This window comes from Lethenteron reissneri, chromosome 50 (assembly GCF_015708825.2).
Source record: "Lethenteron reissneri isolate LAM-NWPU_2019-01 chromosome 50, ASM1570882v1, whole genome shotgun sequence".
NCBI lineage: Eukaryota > Metazoa > Chordata > Hyperoartia > Petromyzontiformes > Petromyzontidae > Lethenteron > Lethenteron reissneri.
The window spans coordinates 9,052,166-9,070,689 of NC_083828.1; the positions used below are offsets into that span (position 1 = coordinate 9,052,166).

The following is an 18,524-nucleotide window of genomic DNA, read 5'->3' on the forward strand; positions in this document are numbered from 1 at the left end:
GGTGGTGGGAGACCACGAGCGCAGATCGTAGAGGTCACTCTGCGTCTCTTGTAGAGGTCACTGCATCTCTTGTAGAGGTCACTGCGTCTGCTGCAAAAGTCACTCTCCATCTCCTGCAGAGGTCACTCTGCGTCTCCTGCAGAGGTCACTCTGCGTCTCTTGTAGAGGTCACTCTGCGTCTCTTGTAGAGGTCACTGCGTCTGCTGCAAAAGTCACTCTCCATCTCCTGCAGAGGTCACTCTGCGTCTCCTGCAGAGGTCACTCTGCGTCTCTTGTAGAGGTCACTCTGCGTCTCTTGTAGAGGTCACTGCGTCTGCTGCAAAAGTCACTCTCCATCTCCTGCAGAGGTCACTCTGCGTCTCCTGCAGAGGACACTCTGCGTCTCTTGTAGAGGTCACTCTGCGTCTCTTGTAGAGGTCACTGCGTCTGCTGCAGACGTCACTCTCTGTATCTCCTGTGCAGCAGCAGCACCCGTGGGATCTGGTGGAGGAGCTCTAAGCGTTGGTGGGGTGGTGACATTAATGGCCTTGGCCACGATGACTTCTTGATCTTAAAAAATATGTCTTTTTGAAATGTACGCATCAGAAACACGCAGGGCGGACAAACGAGATTTACTTTTTTATTTTAACATCATCGATATTTACAGTTTTCACATGCCAAGTTTGCATACACAGAGCTCAGAATAACGCTAAATCGTTACAATATGGACGAGAATAATACATTTCACGCGTGGGTGTAGTCCGGACCAGGTTTAAAGTTTTACACGTGTGGTACAGATTACAGGTGTTGGCAAAACAGCCGTGTGATTTTCAACGCAACCACAGGCATCGCTCGCTCAGCGTTTCGCAAAGCGCAATAAATGAACGAACCCTGGGTCTGCGTTCAGACGCGCTCACATCGTCTCGTCAGTCGGTCGCGCTCAGGGTCCTGAGTGGGCAGCAGCTGTAACCGTCGTCGGATTCGTCCTTGACTAAGATGTATAAAAAGTAAAAAAAAAACTCTCGTCGCTGATTTCGTGAGCAAAAGCACTGAGCGGTGAGACTGGGGTGAGGGGTCTCCTCCTCCTGCTGGAGGTGCCGTGGCACCGGCAGAGACTCAAAACCACCCAGCGATGACGGAGCTAAACCCGGGGGACCATCGTTTGTCAGACTAATACAACAAAAAAATCGCTCACGTCTGCATACCGGTTCTCAGCAACGCCATCGCCTTTACCAATCAAGAGCCGAATGGCTCACAGGGCTATACCTAATACATGAACTTGAACTTGAACACCCACCCATTTGTATTTTGTTTTCCATTAAATAAAATCTATTGTTTTTGTTGTCGTTGTTATCATATACTTTATGTAAAAAAAAAATCACTTTTATAGAATGTAATGTATCAACTGTAACAGCCGTGTAAAAATAATATCTAAAGAGTTGTATTATCTAAAGAGGTTTTATTGCAAGCCGGTTTGGCCAGACATGATATCATTTTGCAAGCCCCCCCACCCAGCTATTGTTCACCCCATGCCATATTTCATCAGCCCCGGGAGTAATTTGGTCTTCGTAGGGCGCTGAGTGTTTCCTCATCGTCGGGGGGAGGGAGGGAGAGAGGGTGGGGGGTGCCTTGTAGTTATTAAACAAATCACACCTTCCCCCTGTGGCGTAAGGATCGGCGCAAAACTGGACTTTTCGAGCCGATCTCCCTGGCGCGGCGGTTTCAACAATGGGGCAAGTTTCTTACATTCCCACCGCCGTCTTTGTCCACCCCGCAGCGTGCAGAGGTTCGCCACCACAGCGAGTCAATCGGCGGGTCGCGTGCGGCGGGGTAAAGTGTGGACACTCACACCTCTTCCAATACGTTCGGTCAGCGTGGAAGAGTGGGCGGAAATAAAATGCCCTCTGGAAAAGCTCTTAATATATATTTTTTCCGAGTGGAGGCTCTTGCATCGGCGGTGGCGTGAGCAAAGCATTATACTGGTGAGGAGGGTGGGGCTGGGTGGGGAGGTGGGGAGGAGCTGGGTGGGGAGGGTGGGGAGGGGCTGGGTGGGGAGGGTGGGGAGGGGCTGGGTGGGGAGGGTGGGGAGGGGCTGGGTGGGGAGGGTGGGGCTGGGTGGAGGGTGGGAGGGGTGGGGCTGGGTGGGGAGGTGCTGGTCACCCCGTGGTGCCCTTATAAAACTCAACGTTTAACCTACTCACGCCGGCTTGTGCCCGCCCTCACAGTCAGGAATATTTGCGGAATACACCACGCCGCCGTTGACCCTGGCCATTGACCGAGCAACCCAACGTTCCTACCAGCTCCCTCCGCAGGAATGTGTTAATTGCTGCTCCCGTGTCCTTCGAACCGCGATCTGCCTTCAAATCTCCAACCACCAAAGTTTACCGATGGCTGCCAGTGAGATGTGCACTTCACAAAGCATCACGGCGGACACCATAAACACCCCCCCCCCCCCCCCCCAGCACTGGACGTGCGACTTTAGAGGACCCGTCGCTGGGCGTGAGCCTGCGAGCGAGCCCCCTGACCGTCGCAATGTCCACCATCTGTCGCGCTCATGGGGCACGTGCCGTCAGTTCCGCCGTAAGTTGAAATTCAGCAAAATGTGAAAATGGCCGTGGCAATGATGGTACCACGTGACTTTCGGGCCGTTAATTACCCCAAGCGAAAAACGTTGAGCCGAAAACGCTCATTTAAATTGGTCATAGCCGTTTATTTTCAGAACTTTTCATTGCCGTGTGTGTTATTTTGTAAATAACGCGCAAGGAAACAATGAGCGAACGAGACGATAATCTTTTACAAGCAGACGACAACCAAACTCTCGTGGATTCTACATCGCATTGTGGTCTCGCCACAATACCGCAGTCTACGCTCAAGGTAATCATCGGAACTTCCGCTCGCATCCTCGGCTAGGGAATCAATCGATCCTTGCGGGACATTGTGCCTTTTGCTGTACCGCATTCTCTGTTTAACACGACGACATCTGGAAAGTGTCTGGTGTCAAGAGTTAACACAAATCTGGTCACACGCGCAAACGAACGCACGCACGCACGCACTCTTACTAGATTAGAAGATCCACCCCGCAAACGTTTGCTTTAAAGTACACAGGGATGTAAAAGTGGTATGTCACGGAGAATAACGGTAACTTGGCGTTTGACCTGTGCGTGCGTGTTTTGTTTTTTACCAGCTGTCGCGACCGTTTGACCTTTCCGACGCGGTGATTTGTGGATCGAGCCGTTGGGTTGACTCCCACGCTTCATTGAGGTCATCACCCATTTCGGAGGCGTAATCGCCTACATCGTCGCCATCGCCACCGCCGTCGTCTTCATCATCAACCTCATCCTCCAAGTCCTCCAAGTCGTACTCCTCCGTCGCTAGAAAATAGAAACAAATGCAATCATGATAACCGAGATGCCAAGGTAGACATTTCAGATGGCAAAAGGGCAACGCATGCTGCTGCATGGCAAGGTGACGTCACCACCTTTGGGAACGGCCAGTCAAACCCACAGCTTCTCCGGGTTCGATTTGGGCTCAACTAAAACCGATGGTCTTTGGTTCTTTCGGTAAAGTTACGTAGTTAGAAATAAAATAAAATAATTTCTACCCACGTGACTTTACCGAAAGAACCAAAGAGTATGGATTCCTGCAGTCACGAAAGCTTCAAATCAAGGTTAAAACCGATAGAAACCGGTTTACAGGTTCAACAGGGGTTCGGAAACAATGGGCAGCGCTTAACTGAATCGGCACAAACTGTGAAAGATGCGGACACCGAATGGAAAATTAAAGACTCCCTCGTGTGTGCGACTGCGGCTATGACCACCAAACCATGGATCTGGTAACACGTGAAGGTGGCCAGTGAAGGGTCGGCGAGTGGGCGGGTGAGCAGGTGTATCGGCGGATCCCCGAGCTCCCGAGGCGAAGCAATTGACGCGCTCCGCACGAGCCACGCGGCACAAAGCGGAGAGGGGATTTGGAGCCGCGTACTCACGGCCGCAGAATCCCGGCGCTCGCGCCTCCAGGTACACTCCGCGCGCGCACGCGGCCTCGCGCATCGCGCACGCGCTCGGGTACGTCACGTTGTCGGAGGCGCACACGGCCGCCCCCTCGTCCGGGCCGTCGCGGGTCGCCGTCGGCGCCGTCGAGCACGGAGCCTCGGGGCAGAGCACGCAGTGCGGCCGCCGCGACTCCGAGTCCCAGAGGCAGCGGCGGCCGGGGCCGCAGCGCGTGTCGGCGCAGGACGGGCGGTCTGCGGGGCGGGGGGTGAGCGCGGCGAAGTGGGTGACGATTGGAGCGGCACGCACGCGCGTACCACGCGCAACTTCTTTCACGCCGTACGTAGCCGACCGCGCTAAACCAGAGGTCGCAAACGGGTTTTGATTCCTTACCTGTACCCGTACCCGGTCGCACCAGGGTCGCAAATGGGTACCCCTTCCCTACCCGTACCCGTAACCTACCCGAAATGAGTGACAAACGGTTACTCACCAGTGACTCACGGCCTACCCGTACCCAGCCGCACCAGGGTCGCAAACGGATATCCGTACCCGGCCGGGTAGCCGGGTATCGGGTAGGGTACGGGTATCGGGTACCCGGTTGCGACCTCTGCGCTAAACGGAGGTGCGGGCACAACATGGACCCATGCGCCTGGAGGAGATGTCCCAATAACTGGAAGTAGCGAAGCTTTGATCGTACCGATTTATTTGTACGGGGTAAGAGAGAGCGAAGTGGCTGTGTATAACCCCGCTCATTTTAAAGTGACTATCGCATAATTTTGTTAATTTGGGGTGGTGTAAACAAATTGGAACCGCTTTTGCCTTCTGCCATCCCAGGTGGCACCGACGAGTGAGACGTCTGGTCCACGGGCTCACGGACTCCGCCTCGCTGTGATCCGACAGGGTTAGGGATTGGTGGCGGGCAATAGGATTCGGGGTTTTAAGAGTTTAGATCTCGGGTTTACTGTGGGATTTAGCGTTCTGGGTTTAGGAGTTTGTGGTCTAGCAGAGACGATCGGCCTGCCAGGGCCCCGCTGTGTGCCACGCCGATTAAAGCCTCCCACGTTTGGCAGACGATGTTGGGCTCAGGGTCAGGAGATTCGTGCTGGGGGTGCGCGGTTTAATGCGTGCGCTCAGGGACTGAGTTTCAGAACAAGGGGGTTTGGCTGAGGGTTTAGTGTCAGGTTCAGGGTGAGAGTTTTGTTGTCGTTGTTAGAGCTCAGAGGGGTTTACACTGGCAGGGCCCGTGGTTAGGGTGAGGGGGTGAGGGTGAGGGGGTGGGGGTGAGGGTGAAGGGGTGATGGGGAGGGCTCAGGGGTGAGGGTGAGGGGGTGAGGGCGGGAGCTCAGGGTGGCGAGTGCACAGGGGTTTCACCCTGGCAGGGCCCGTGGTTAGGGTGAGTGCTCAGGGGGTGAGGGTTCAGGGGTGAGGGAGAGGGCTCAGGGGTAAGGGTGAGGTGGTGAGGGTTCAGGGGTGAGGACTCAGGGATGGGGGAGAGGGGGGTGAGGGGGTGAGGGGTGAGGGCTCAGGGGTGAGGGTCAGGGGTGGGGGCTCAGGGGTGAGTGCTCAGGGTGGCGAGTGCTCAGGGGTTTTACCCTGGCAGGGCCCGTGGTTAGGGTGAGTGCTCAGGGGGTGAGGGTTCAGGGGTGAGGGAGAGGGCTCAGGGGTAAGGGCTCAGGGGTGAGGGTTCAGGGGTGAGGGCTCAGGGGTGAGGGGGTGGGGGCTCAGGGGTGGGGGTGAGTGCTCAGGGGTTCTACCCTGGCAGGGCCCGTGGTGCGCCACGCCGATGGAGCGACCGCGTTGGCAGGTGGCGCGGCGCAGGTGGCACACGCCGGGGTAGGTGACGCCGTCGTTGCCGCACAGCGTGGAGCGCGGCGACACCCCGGCAGCGGCCGTGGCGGTGGCCGTGGTGGCGGTGGCGCAGGGTCGCAGGCTGCAGCTGACGCAGTGCGCCGTGCTGCTCTGGTCCAGCAGGCACACGGAGGCGCCGGGGCACGGCACGGCCGCGCACGACCCTGCGGGGGGGAGGGGGGGTGGGGGGTGTGGGCGGGGCGATGGGGGGATGGTGGGATGGGGGGTTGGGGGGGGTGTGGACGGGGCGATGGGGGGATGGGGGGGGAGGGGGGATGGGGGGAGTGGGGGGGTGAGGGGGGGTTTGGGGGGATGAGAGGGTTGGGGGTTGGGGGGGATGGGGAGAGTGGGGGGGTGGGGGGGTGAGGGGGGTTTGGGGGGATGGGGGGGGTTGGGGGGGTTGGGGGGATGGGGGGAGTGGGGGATGGGGAGGGTTGGGGGGGGGTGACAGCGGCACTCCGCTCTGAGTCCCCCCTAGGTTTTGTTTTGTTTTGTAAATCGCAGTTTTGCTGAGCGCGGGCTTAAATAAGTAACATTTAAAAATACTTTTTTAACACGCTTTTATGAAATGTACAAGTAATGGAAGAACTCCACGACTCCAGGAAGTGGCCCCGAAGCTTGCCATAACGTGTGGGACCGTGGCCAATTACAGCCAACGTCAGTTGAGCGTGGACAGTTAGACCCAAGCCGAAACATAAGATATAAAAAAGATAGTTTAAAAAATATATATATTATGATAGAATATAGTATTGTCATCAGTATGACATAAGTATACCAAGTTTGCAGTCGATACCACATTGGGAAGTGGGTTAAAATTGAGTTACAAGATTTGAGGATACAACAACAACAGACAGAATGAGTTAAATAAAAGCGTGTAATAATAAAAAACGAAATGCCGAGATGGCGAGCAGTACAAACAAGCGCCATTCGAAGGCGTTAGAATGGATGACGGCGGTTGACGGGATCGCTGAAGTTGAACAAAGTTCGAGGCGATGGGAAAGAATTACAAAGAAGCACAAACTGAGAAGTGAGGGTGACCTGCAGTGTGGTGAGTGCGGTTTTTTTGCGTGAGCGGGTGTGTGAGTAGGGCGAATGAGCTTGTGAGTGAGTGAGTGTGTGAGTGGGTGAGCGTGTGAGTGGACGTGTAGGTAGTTTAAAGAGAAAAAATTAACCCGTAAAAACAAAGTTTTTCACTATAAATCCTTTATATGCGTGGCATCGGTTTTATTTTATTATTCATTTCTGTTTTTCTTGAGTAAGAGTTTCATTTTTATCACATTGGTATTTTAAATTAAATATGAATTTTTTTTTCCTTAAATGTGGAAAATTTTGGAAAACATTTTTCACGAAAATAAATTGTCACGCACAACGAGTCTGTGTGCAAAATGTCAGCTCGATTGGATCACGGGAAGTGGGTTAAAAAACGACCGAAAGATTTGCACGGTCGTAAGCAAGCAAGCACGCAAGCAAGCAAGCGAACTTAATATAAAGGATTTAATAAAAATAAATCATAATCCAAAACTACAAACTGAGTGGAATTTGTTTTTGGTTCACACTTCACGTGGCCTTAAATAGCCCATAGCCTGTCGCAAGCGCCGTGGTGACATCACCGCCACTTAGTGGCGAATGACGGTGGTTGTTGTTGTTGTTGGAGTGAATGGTGCGAGTGTGTTGTTGTGACCTGCAGTGTGGTGGTTGAGCACAGCGTGGACGAGAGAGACATGGGTGGAGGAATCAATCCGAGCGAAGTTCATTGGGAATGGTAGCCATGGCAGTAGCGGTAATATGACGCTCTCAAACCTGCCAAACCCTTATCAGTGCCCTACCTTATTACAGACCAATTCAGACCTTACTGGTCACCCCGTGCCCCTTATAAAATCTCAACGTTCATCCTACAAAGTCCCATCACAAGGAGAGAAACACAAACAAATAGACACAAAATTACGGTGGTTTTTTTGCCTATATTGAAACGGCTGTACGCCATACGAACCAAAAAACTAAATTTCCCTGTACAAGAAAACGGTGAACCCGTATGGGTCGACATGGTATGCGCTCTCGAAAGAAGCGAGGTTACGCGAGGCTTGGGAACACAAGTGAGGCGATCCTCGCTTCCCGGCCACGTCCCCAGCCCGATGTTTCAGCATCCGTAGACACCGCACACGATCCAGGACCTGCCAATTGGGGGCCCACGCGTCGAACACGCGCCCACGGACTCACTCATGCAGGGCCCCGGGTACTGCACGGAAAGGCCTCTCTGCCCCCGGCATCGTGCCCTCAGCAGGGCGCACTCGTCCCTGAAGGTGCGGCCGCTGGAGGCACACACGGGGCCCGCGCGCGTGGCCGGGGGGCACGGCGGCGCGCAGAGGCAGCGTGGGGCCCCGTTGCGGCCCACGCGGCACCGCTGGTCGGGGCCGCACTCGATGCGGTCGCAGGAGCCTGGAGCGGGAACAGCGGCGGCAGAGGCGGCGTCAGCGGCACGAAGCGAGCGGCTCGTCTGTGTACGCAGCCGCCAAATGGTCCTGTTGACACTGTGGCCTGCGACACTCACCACCTGCCCTCCCCTGCCCTCACGGCTGTAACTTGAGTTTTGTGTAAGTCGTCCCTACGATCCGCCTAGATGTGAGATCTGCCCGAGCAGGCTCGCTTTCACGGCGAGCTTATTGCTCAACCGCCACTTTAGCGTTTGTGCAATGTTTATTTTGTTTGCAGTTTTCTCAGGAGTTGACACACGGCATTTTATTTTTGGGGCTCTCATTTCTCATCGGTTTGTTGCCACACTTTATTCAAATTTCGATTTAAAGCTTTCGTGACTGCAGGGATTAATCTTCTTGGTTCTTTCGGTAAAGTCACGTATAATTGAAATAATAAAATAATAAAAATAAAACATAATAAAAAATAAAGACAGAGTCTGTCTCCTCGACAGACCTGTTCTCCACCTGAGGACGGCTACTTGCGTTGTGGCCGAAACGTCGTGAGAATTATTTTATTATGTTTTATTTTTATTATTTTATTGTTTCAATTCTACGTGACTTTACCGAAAGAACCAATACGGTTTATTCAAATTGTTTTCCTCCGCCTGCACTCCGGTGACCTCGGGTGACTATCGCAAACGAGAGTCGTTCCCAAGTCCTCCTCCACCCGAGATCTCGCCCCGGTTAAACAAAATACAACTTGAACTTAGCTCGGCAACGGCCGCTTGCTTCGCCACTCAGTGCGGCTGGAATGACCGCAGAGGTTGTGCCAGGCTAGGTGCACGTTGAGGGTCACGTAAGGTGTTGAAGACTCGCTGGCAGGAGATCGCGGGACAGACCCGGAGCATGAACATTGTCGTCTCGAAACAACTTTCTCAACCGGCATTCCACCACCGCCTGCACAATCCTCGTCGTCATCATTCTTATCGTCACGAGCGCTGTCTTCATTATCATTCACCATCACCGCCACCACCAAAACTCCCATCATCATCACCACTACTACCACCACCGTCACGAACACCACCGTCACCAGCAACACACTGTCACCACCACAACCAGAATCACAAACACCGAAACAATCACCACTTGTACAATAATGAAAATTATTACCACCAACAAAATCATTATCATCATCACCCTGATCACCCTGATCACCAGAACCGTCCTGGCTTGCAAAAATAAAAATAAACATTTCCTGAAGAAGAGCATTGTGTTAAATTTCGATTTAAAGCTTTCGTGACCGCAGGGATTCATCTTCTTGGTTCTTTCGGTAAAGTCACGTAGAATGGAAATAATAAAATAATAAAAATAAAACATAATAAAATAATTCTCACGACGTTTCGGCCACAACGCAAGCAGCCGTCCTCAGGTGGAGAACAGGTCTGTCTTCTGTCTTCTCGACAGACCTGTTCTTCACCTGAGGACGGCTGCTTGCGTTGTGGCCGAAACGTCGTGAGAATTATTATGTTTTATTTTTATTATTTTATTATTTCCATTCTACGTGACTTTACCGAAAGAACCAAGAAGAAGAGCATTGTGGTCATCCTCTTGCCCTAGCTCACCATCAAAATCAACGTGAGCAAAAACGCAGTGCACGGTGGTGCCGCTTGCCGTAGACGCAAGCCCGGCACTCGGGGCCTTCCGGCTACTCCGCGTGCCTCCAGCGGCCATCCGTGGGCGCGAGGCGCTTACCCCGGCTGCAGGGCACGCACGGCGTGGCGCCGCCGCTCAGCTTCCAGCGGAAGAGGCTCTCCGGAGATGCGTCGAGGCCGCTCCACGCGCGGCCAGGCCCGTGCGCCGAGCAGCACTCGGCCATGGAGACCCCGACCTGCAACAGCGAGCCCTGGCACCTGCCACCCTCGCCCCGACGCAGCCAGCAGATGCCCCCTGCACGCACCACGATTCAAAGAACACAGGATGAGATGTTACTATCCTTTGTGCAAGCACTTCCAAGAGTTCATGAACAGTGAGCCTGGTGAAATTTGGGGAGCGCATCGTCAGTAGTGAACCTTTGGTTCCTAGGGTGTTTCGGCCTTTCATACTATACACCCTCCCCAAAGGCGGCCAGCGACAGGGTGATCAATCCTACGCTTGCGTCCCATTCCCAATTAGTCATAGGAGTTGCCTTGTTGTTGATAGCCAACATCCCATGGGACTATGCATGGCAGGGGCGTCCTCCTCCCTGAGTCAAGCATTGTTGACTGCATACCTCCTGGCCCTCTCACTTTGGGGCCCAGCTGGGGTCTTTCCTCTTCATCCAGAGCCACTGACTGCTGCCTTCTGCCGCCTCCGATACAGCTCTGATTGCCGAACGCTGGCTCTGGCCCTTAATTCCCAGGTCTCTAAGCAGTCTGGTTGTAGATGTTGCCACAAAACCTCTGCAGCCCACCTCCACTGGTCGGACTTCTGTGTTCCAGCCATGATGCCGTGCTTCGGCAGCAGGTGACATTGAACATAAAGGTGCATTGAAAAATTATAATACCCCGATTGATGCTTCTGCTGTTGCGGAGTGACTCATGCAGCCAGCTACGGCTGTAGGGTTTTGGTGGTACATGTTGTTTGTGCCGTTAATTGTGAAAATTCCGTCACAGTTCCTATGATCACTGTTTCATTGCTTCCATGGCTTTATTTTGGTGATTTCGAAAAGTGTATTGGTTTAGCCATGTTTGTTTGTTGTAGTACAGAGTTAGACTGATGGCCTTAATCTAAGTTGTCTTGTGGTTGTTGTTGGATGTTTGACTTGCATCCCACTGGGATTTTTGCACACAGCGTTGGTGTACGGTGTTTTTTCTGCAATATTTTGCTGTCTTTTCTTGGATTTTCTGTTTGTACTTAGTCACATAGTCACTTTAAGATGTTTTCTTGTTCTTGGAAGACCAGGTCTGTCTCCCCGACGGACCTGGTCTTCACCTGAGGACGGCTGCTTGCGTTGTGGCCGAAACGTCGTGAGAATAATTTTATTATGTTTTAAAAAAATTTTTATTTTATTTTATTATTTCCCTTCTACGTGACTTTACCGAAAGAACCAAGAAGATGAATCCCTGCAGTCACGAAAGCTTTAAATCGAAATGTTTTCTTGTTCATGTTTTTGTGTTTTGTTTGTTGCGGTTGCACCCGATTCAAGAGCCGAATGGCTCACAGGGCTCGATACCTAATACATGAAACTTGAACTTGAACAAAAACGAAGTGGAACGGGGAGGTCGACCACGTGACGCCGTGCGCCGACGCCGCTGACGTGCGGTGCCCACTGGACGTTCCTCGTGCAGACGGAACGACTCGGGGAGGCGAGGGGCCACAGACCATGCGGTGAGCCAGCACCACATTCACAATGCCCCGCCCACCCACCCACCCAAGCTCTGCGGTCCTCTATGCATGAAGATGTTATCGACCAATGCATGTTTATACGTGTGGGAGGAAGCCGAGAGGGCAACGTTCTATGCCGTACAGATGGGGCAGATGGAGATTATCCCACGCTTAAATTTCGATCCATTCAGACTTTGTCTTCTCGACAGACCTGCTCTCCACCTGAGGACGGCTGCTTGCGTTGTGGCCGAAACGTCGTGAGAATTATTTTATTATGTTTTATTTTTATTATTTTATTATTTCCCACGCTTGCTGTACCGCCTTCTTGGCGAGCCGTGGTGCTGTGGCTAACTTCCATGATGCCCTCGGCAAGAGAGTCTCACAATCTCCGCGTGTCTGCGTGTGATCCAGCAACACCCATTGCTGCCACGTGCGCATGGCCGCCGTCACGTGTCAACGGCAGGCGTGGTGGTGGTGGTGATGAGGGGCCGTCCATAAATGACGTCACGCGATTTTGGACAATTTTTGACCCCCCCTCCCCTCGTCACACGGCGTCACAAAAAGTCAGACCCCCCCCCCCCTCAAATATGACGTCACAAAGCTCTGCCCCCCCCAAAAAAATATATAAAACATGCTTCAAATCGCTTTAAACTATTGTCATTGTAGTGCGTGTTTAATGTGCCGCTGCACTCTGATGTTGTAAGAAAAACAACATTTAATAAAAAGTATATTTAATTAAGTAGAACGTGTTGTCTATATTTATTTAAAGTTGCGCATTTTGATGTGACGTCACATTTCTCAACCCCCCTCCCCCCAGGTGCGTGACGTCATTATAGACGGCCCCTTAGCCAATCAAACGAAGGGAGGGCGGGGTCCGTGGTCACATCATTACTCGATCCACAGATCTATTGGCAATTAATCGACACAGAGACGAACCCGCTAATTACGATAACCCCGCGGTATTTTTAAATCCTTTATATTAAGTTCACTTGCTTGCTTGCTTAGGACCGTGCAAATCTTTCGGTCGTTTTTTAACCCACTTCCCGTGATCCAATCGAGCTGACATTTTCCACACAGACTCGTTGTGCGTGACAATTAATGTTCGTGAAAATTTTTCATCTAAATTTTACACTTTTTAGGACAAAAATATTATATTTAATTACCAATTGCTTAATGGTGCAATGCAATCATCTGACCCATAGGTGGCAGCCATCTCAAGCCAGAGGACTAGAGGACTCTAGCCGCCACGCATATAAAGGATTTATAGTGAAAAACTTTGTTTTTACGGGTTTACTTGTTTGATGTTCGTTTGTTGTGAACCAACTGAGTGGGAATCGATAGAATTGATCTCGATGAACGATCCGCAATGATCATATATGGGCAAAGACACGCGGCCTTCAGCCAAAGCCATGTTCACTTTCTTCTTCTTCTTCCATATATGTGGGGTCGCGTCTCTGATGGGCGATTCTGTCGGGTGTACCATTTTATCGCTCCATAATAGAGGTTGTTTTGGGTTAGATCGCTGAAATGTAAATGTGTCGTGAAACCCGTCACCAGCCGACACAGCCAGTGAGTAAGGTTTGTCACGTAAACAGAACGAAAACCTCTCTTTCATCATCAGATCTCCTTTGCCAGTACCAAAATATAATAATAGGGGTTTTCCCCTTTTTTCTGGCAACAAAACTGAAACCTTTTTACAAGGATTCATGTCTGCATTAACCACAATACTTGCAGTCAAAATGCAAACAAAAAACATACTATGATAATATATGCATTGTCCTTGAAACTGATTGGTCCACACCAAGGGATGTCCCTTTTGACTGCAAGGATCGTGGTTAATGCTGACATGAATCCTCGTAAAAAAGGTCTCAGTTTTGTTGCAAAAAAGGGGAAAACCCCTATTATTATAATAAAAACCTCTCTTATTGATAATTATATTATGGATAACATTGGTTGCGAAAGCCTTCGTGTTAAACTGATTCTCTATTACAGCGCTGTAACAGGATAAAATTAATCCTCGACAGAATGAATGATAAATTATGTTCATCATTTTGGCCCATATGTGGAGCAATTGGGCATGGGTTTGCCCATATAAGGAATACTGGGACAGGGGTCGACGTATTGTTAACGATCACAAATTGTATTAAACGGAAATCGACCAATTTTTTTTACGATACAAAGCTTTATCCATGCTCGAACAAATAGTCACATGTATTCAAAATATCATAGATATGCTGTAACGATGTTTTAACACACCCAAGCCACATGCATTCAGAATATCATAACCATGCTCCAACACACCCAAGTCACATGTATTCAGAATATCATCGCCATGCCAACACACCCAAGTCACATGTATTCAAAATATCATCGCCATGCCAACACACCCAAGTCACATGTATTCAGAATATCGTAATCATACCAACACACCCAAGTCACATGTATTCAGAATATCATAGACATGTCTGATCCATGCTCCAACACATAGGCAAGTGCATTCACAATACCAGAGCTTCATCCATGCTTGATTCCAGCATGGATGAAGCGTGGATCAAGCTGCGATATTTTAAATATTAATGTTTTAATCGTGACAATGATCCCTTGCCTTATCGCATTAACATAACGCGCCATTCATTCTGTCGCAAATTCATTTTTTATCCAGTTCTAGCGCCGCCAATTTATCGCCATCGAAGTCGCGCAAATTAAATCTTCGCCCTGCGGTTGCGTCGTTGACCGCACGACGCTGTTGGAACGCGTCGCTGGCGAATCGCCCAGCAGGGAGCCACCGCGCTCCAGGATCGACTCTGCGTACTTCTCTCTGCGTGAGCTGCAAGACGCTCGCACGCAGCTCCGTCGCTGCAAGCGCCTTGCAGCGACGGTCCACGCGGAGGCGACGCAGTTGCGTGCGCGCGAGTTGAGCTAGCGGCAGAGGTCGCAAATGGGTTTTGATTCCTTACCCGTACCCGGCCGCACCAGGGTCGCAAACGGGTAGGGTACGGCAGAGGTGGGACAAAGTCATTGTTATGCAAGTCCAAGTCGAGTCTCAAGTCATCAAATTCATGACTCGAGTCTGACTCGAGTCCAAGTCACATGACTCGAGTCCACACCTCAGAGGTGGGACAAAGTCATTGTTATGCAAGTCCAAGTCGAGTCTCAAGTCATCAAATTCATGACTCGAGTCTGACTCGAGTCCAAGTCACATGACTCGAGTCCACACCTCAGAGGTGGGACAAAGTCATTGTTATGCAAGTCCAAGTCGAGTCTCAAGTCATCAAATTCATGACTCGAGTCTGACTCGAGTCCAAGTCACATGACTCGAGTCCACACCTCAGAGGTGGGACAAAGTCATTGTTATGCAAGTCCAAGTCGAGTCTCAAGTCATCAAATTCATGACTCGAGTCTGACTCGAGTCCAAGTCACATGACTCGAGTCCACACCTCTGGGGTACGGGTATCGGGTACCTGATTGCGACCTCTGGGATGAAGCCATGTTGCAGGCGCGGGTGGGTTGATTCTAGGAACTTGAATTGTGAGAAGAGACAAGACGTTGGGAAATGAGTGACAAACAGTGACTCACCAGTGACTCACGGTCTACCCGTACCCTTACCCGGCCGCACCAGGGTCGCAAACGGGTACCCGTACCCGGCTGGGTACGGGTAGCCGGGTATCGGGTAGGGTACGGGTATCGGGTACCCGGTTGCGACCTCTGGCGAGCGGTCGCTCAGATGCGGACGCGGCTTAAGATCCCGCAATTACTTACACGGAGACCCACAATATCGAGACTCGCACACTGCATACTGCATAATGCACGGGCATAATATGACTTTGAACCCCCCCCCCCCCCCCTCCTACGCATTCCACAAGTAGTGACTAATCCCATATCTGCATTTTCCATAAATATGCTAAATTCCTCTTGATATGCAAATTCCTTTGTCAAGGCGCCCCTTCCCCCTCCAACCCAGCTTTAATAAACGCTGCCAAGCTTGGTTCATTCGGACGCTGTCTTTCCGACAGACCTGTTCTTCACCTGAGGACGGCTGCTTGCGTTGCGGCCGAAACGTCGTGAGAATTATTTTATGATGTTTGATTTTTATTATTTTATTATTTCCATTCTACGTGACTTTACCGAAAGAACCAAGAAGATGAAGACCTGGAGTGGTCTCTGTCCAGCGAGCAAAGGGGTGACGAGAGAGAGAGAGAGAGGGAGACCTCGCTAAAGCAGGAGCACATGGCGGTGAGGTTTGTGTCGGTGTCTCCCACCACTGTGCTCCGGGCCTCCTGCACGATGCGGCCTGTGTGTGTGTGTGTACACGTGTGTGTGTACCGTTCCGGCCTTCATAGGTGCTCGTTAACAGCACTTGCCTCTATAATCTGTTAAGGCTATACGGGGGATCTTTGTTTGATTGTGCACAGTAGGGGGCACAGGTGGTGCATTGGCCACTCATCTCAGTTGGTCGACCCGTGGCACCTGCTGGGTCTGCCCCGTGACCTCCTGCCAGCGGGCGTTCGACACTTCACGTGGTCTCAACGTGCACCTAGCCTGGCACAAGCCTCGTGGTGACGTCACCACCACTTAGTGGCGAATGGCGGTTGTTGTTGTTATTGTGTGCACCCTGAACGATTTGGTAACTTGGGTGTATGAGACTGGTGTGTATATGGTTAAGACTTGCAATGTAGAATACTGAAATAATAGTGGTAGGAACCTCCTGGTTACACCAGCCCACAGGGGATTATTGTGTCCGTCCGTCCGTCGTGCATCCAAAAATGGGAGGGGTGGGGCTGGGTGGAGAGGGGAGGGTGGGGATGAGCTGGGTGGGGAGGGTGGGGAGGGGCTGGGTGGGGAGGGGAGGGCTGGGTGGGGAGGGGCTGGTCACCCCGTGGTGCCCTTATAAAACTCAACGTTTAACCTACTCACGCCGGCTTTTGCCCGCCCTCACAGTCGGGCATATTTGCGGAATACACCACGCCGCCGTTGACCCTGCAGGCCATTGACCGAGCAACCCAACGTTCCTACCAGCTCCCTCCGCAGGAATGTGTTTCGATGAGACAGGGTAGTGAGTGTCGGATCGATTGTCGTCTTGCAAGGTCTGGAACGCGCTGGCAAGCGACGCTGCACGCGGTGGTGGCGGCTGGCGAAAGCAGCGAGCGCCGTGGGTCATCACGACGATGATGCTGATGCCGATGATGCTGATGCCGATGATGCTGATGCCGATGATGCCGATGATGCTGATGCCGATGATGATGATGACACCTTGATGTTGATTTGAGTGGCATGACCGCGACGTACAAAGCCACGCGTGTCGTGAAACGGAGGCGAAGCGTCGTGAAACGGAGACGACGCGTCGTGAAACGGACTCGACGCGTCGTGAAACGGACTCGACGTGTCGTGAAACGGACTCGACGTGTCGTGAAACGGATGCGACGCGTCGTGAAACGGAGGCGACGCGTCGTGAAACGGACTCGACGCGTCGTGAAACGGACTCGACGTGTCGTGAAACGGATGCGACGCGTCGTGAAACGGAGGCGACGCGTCGTGAAACGGACTCGACGCGTCGTGAAACGGAGGCGACGCGTCGTGAAACGGACTCGACGTACCTTCGACGGCGGTGGCCGCTTGCAGCAGGTGCAGCAGGAGAGTCACGTGGGCAGTCGGAGAGTTCCACCTCGTCTCCATCGCCTGATGAGTATCCCGGGAGGTGTAAGTGGTGGACACGCGCGCGCGTGTGTGTGTATACACGTGTGTGTGTACACGTGTGTGTGTACGTGTGTATACGTGTGTGTGTGTGTATGCGTGTGTGTACACGTGTGCGTGTGCACGTGTGTGTACACGTGTGTGTGTACACGTGTGTGTATACGTGTGTGTGTGTACGTGTGTGTGTGTGTACACGTGCGTGTGTGTACACGTGTGTGTATACGTGTGTGTGTGTACACGTGTGTGTGTGTACACGTGTGTGTATACGTGTGTGTGTGTGTACACGTGTGTGTGTGTACGCGTGTGTGTATACACGCGTGTGTGTGCACCCTGCACAATTTGGTAAGACTTGTATAAGATGTTAGTGTGGGTGTGTATGAGACTGGTGTGTATGTGGCAAGACTTACTGTGCAGTATAATACTGAAATAGTTCGATTAGAGAGTGGTGAGTATCGGGTCGAATTGCAGACTTGCAAGTTCTAAGGAGGAGGAGGATGAGTAAAATGTGTGTGTGTTAAGGGGAAGCCGTATTTATATGGGAGCTCAGTGAGCGCACAAGCCCAATACCACACCCATCCACAACCACAATCACCACCCACCCACAACCACTCACTAACGCCACACAGACGCACACACACGCGCGCGAGACAAAGGCAAAGCTACCCCGTGTAGCCTTAACAGGCTGTTGGGGCAAGTGCTGTTAGCGAGCACCTATGAAGGCCGGCACGGCACACGAGGGGGTGGGTGGCCAACACCACACCCGACCGCCTTTGTCTCCCTAGTGACGATGTTTACACATCGCGCCAGGTACTCATTTGAGGCTGAGTCGACCTAGGGGAGGCCCGGGGCCGGTGCAGATAATCGTCACTGGTGTTGGCCGTGAGCGGAAATCGAACCTGAGTCGCCAAGTTCATAGCGCAGCGCGCTAACCGCTTCGCCACCGCTCCCCACACAAAGATAAAGGGAAAGATCCCACGTATAGCCTTAACAGACTGTAGGGGCAAGTGCTGTTAACGAGCACTTGTGAAGGCCGGAACGGTACACGAGGGGGTGGGTGGCCAACACCACACCCGACCGCCTTTGTCTCCCCAGTGGCGATGTTTACACATCGCACCAGGTACTCATTTAAAGCTGAGTCGACCTAGGGGAGGCCCAGGACCGGTTGAGATAAATCGTCACCGGTGTTGGTGGCCGTGAGCGGGAATAGAACTCGGGTCGCCGGGTTCGTAGCGGCAGCGCGCTA

General features: G+C 52.1%; 1 protein-coding gene across 2 annotated transcripts; it reads right to left on the reverse strand.

The window, feature by feature from the left end:
• Positions 1 to 2,428: 2,428 nt before the first annotated feature.
• On the reverse strand, positions 2,429 to 17,752 carry LOC133355190 (follistatin-A-like). 2 transcript variants are annotated; one of them, XM_061572539.1, is made up of 7 exons: positions 17,689 to 17,752; positions 17,185 to 17,266; positions 9,980 to 10,174; positions 8,034 to 8,252; positions 5,723 to 5,980; positions 3,965 to 4,222; positions 2,429 to 3,350 (listed from the first exon to the last, which is right to left on the reverse strand). In XM_061572539.1, the coding sequence occupies exons 2-7, from the start codon at positions 17,261 to 17,263 to the stop codon at positions 3,157 to 3,159; spliced, it is 1,203 nt and encodes a 400-aa protein (XP_061428523.1). In that variant the 5' UTR covers positions 17,264 to 17,266; positions 17,689 to 17,752; the 3' UTR covers positions 2,429 to 3,156. The 2 variants fall into 2 exon arrangements, with proteins under 2 accessions (XP_061428523.1, XP_061428524.1); XM_061572540.1 differs by having other exon boundaries at positions 3,155 to 3,350; positions 3,961 to 4,222; positions 17,185 to 17,752.
• Between the last annotated feature and the right edge of the window lie 772 nt (positions 17,753 to 18,524).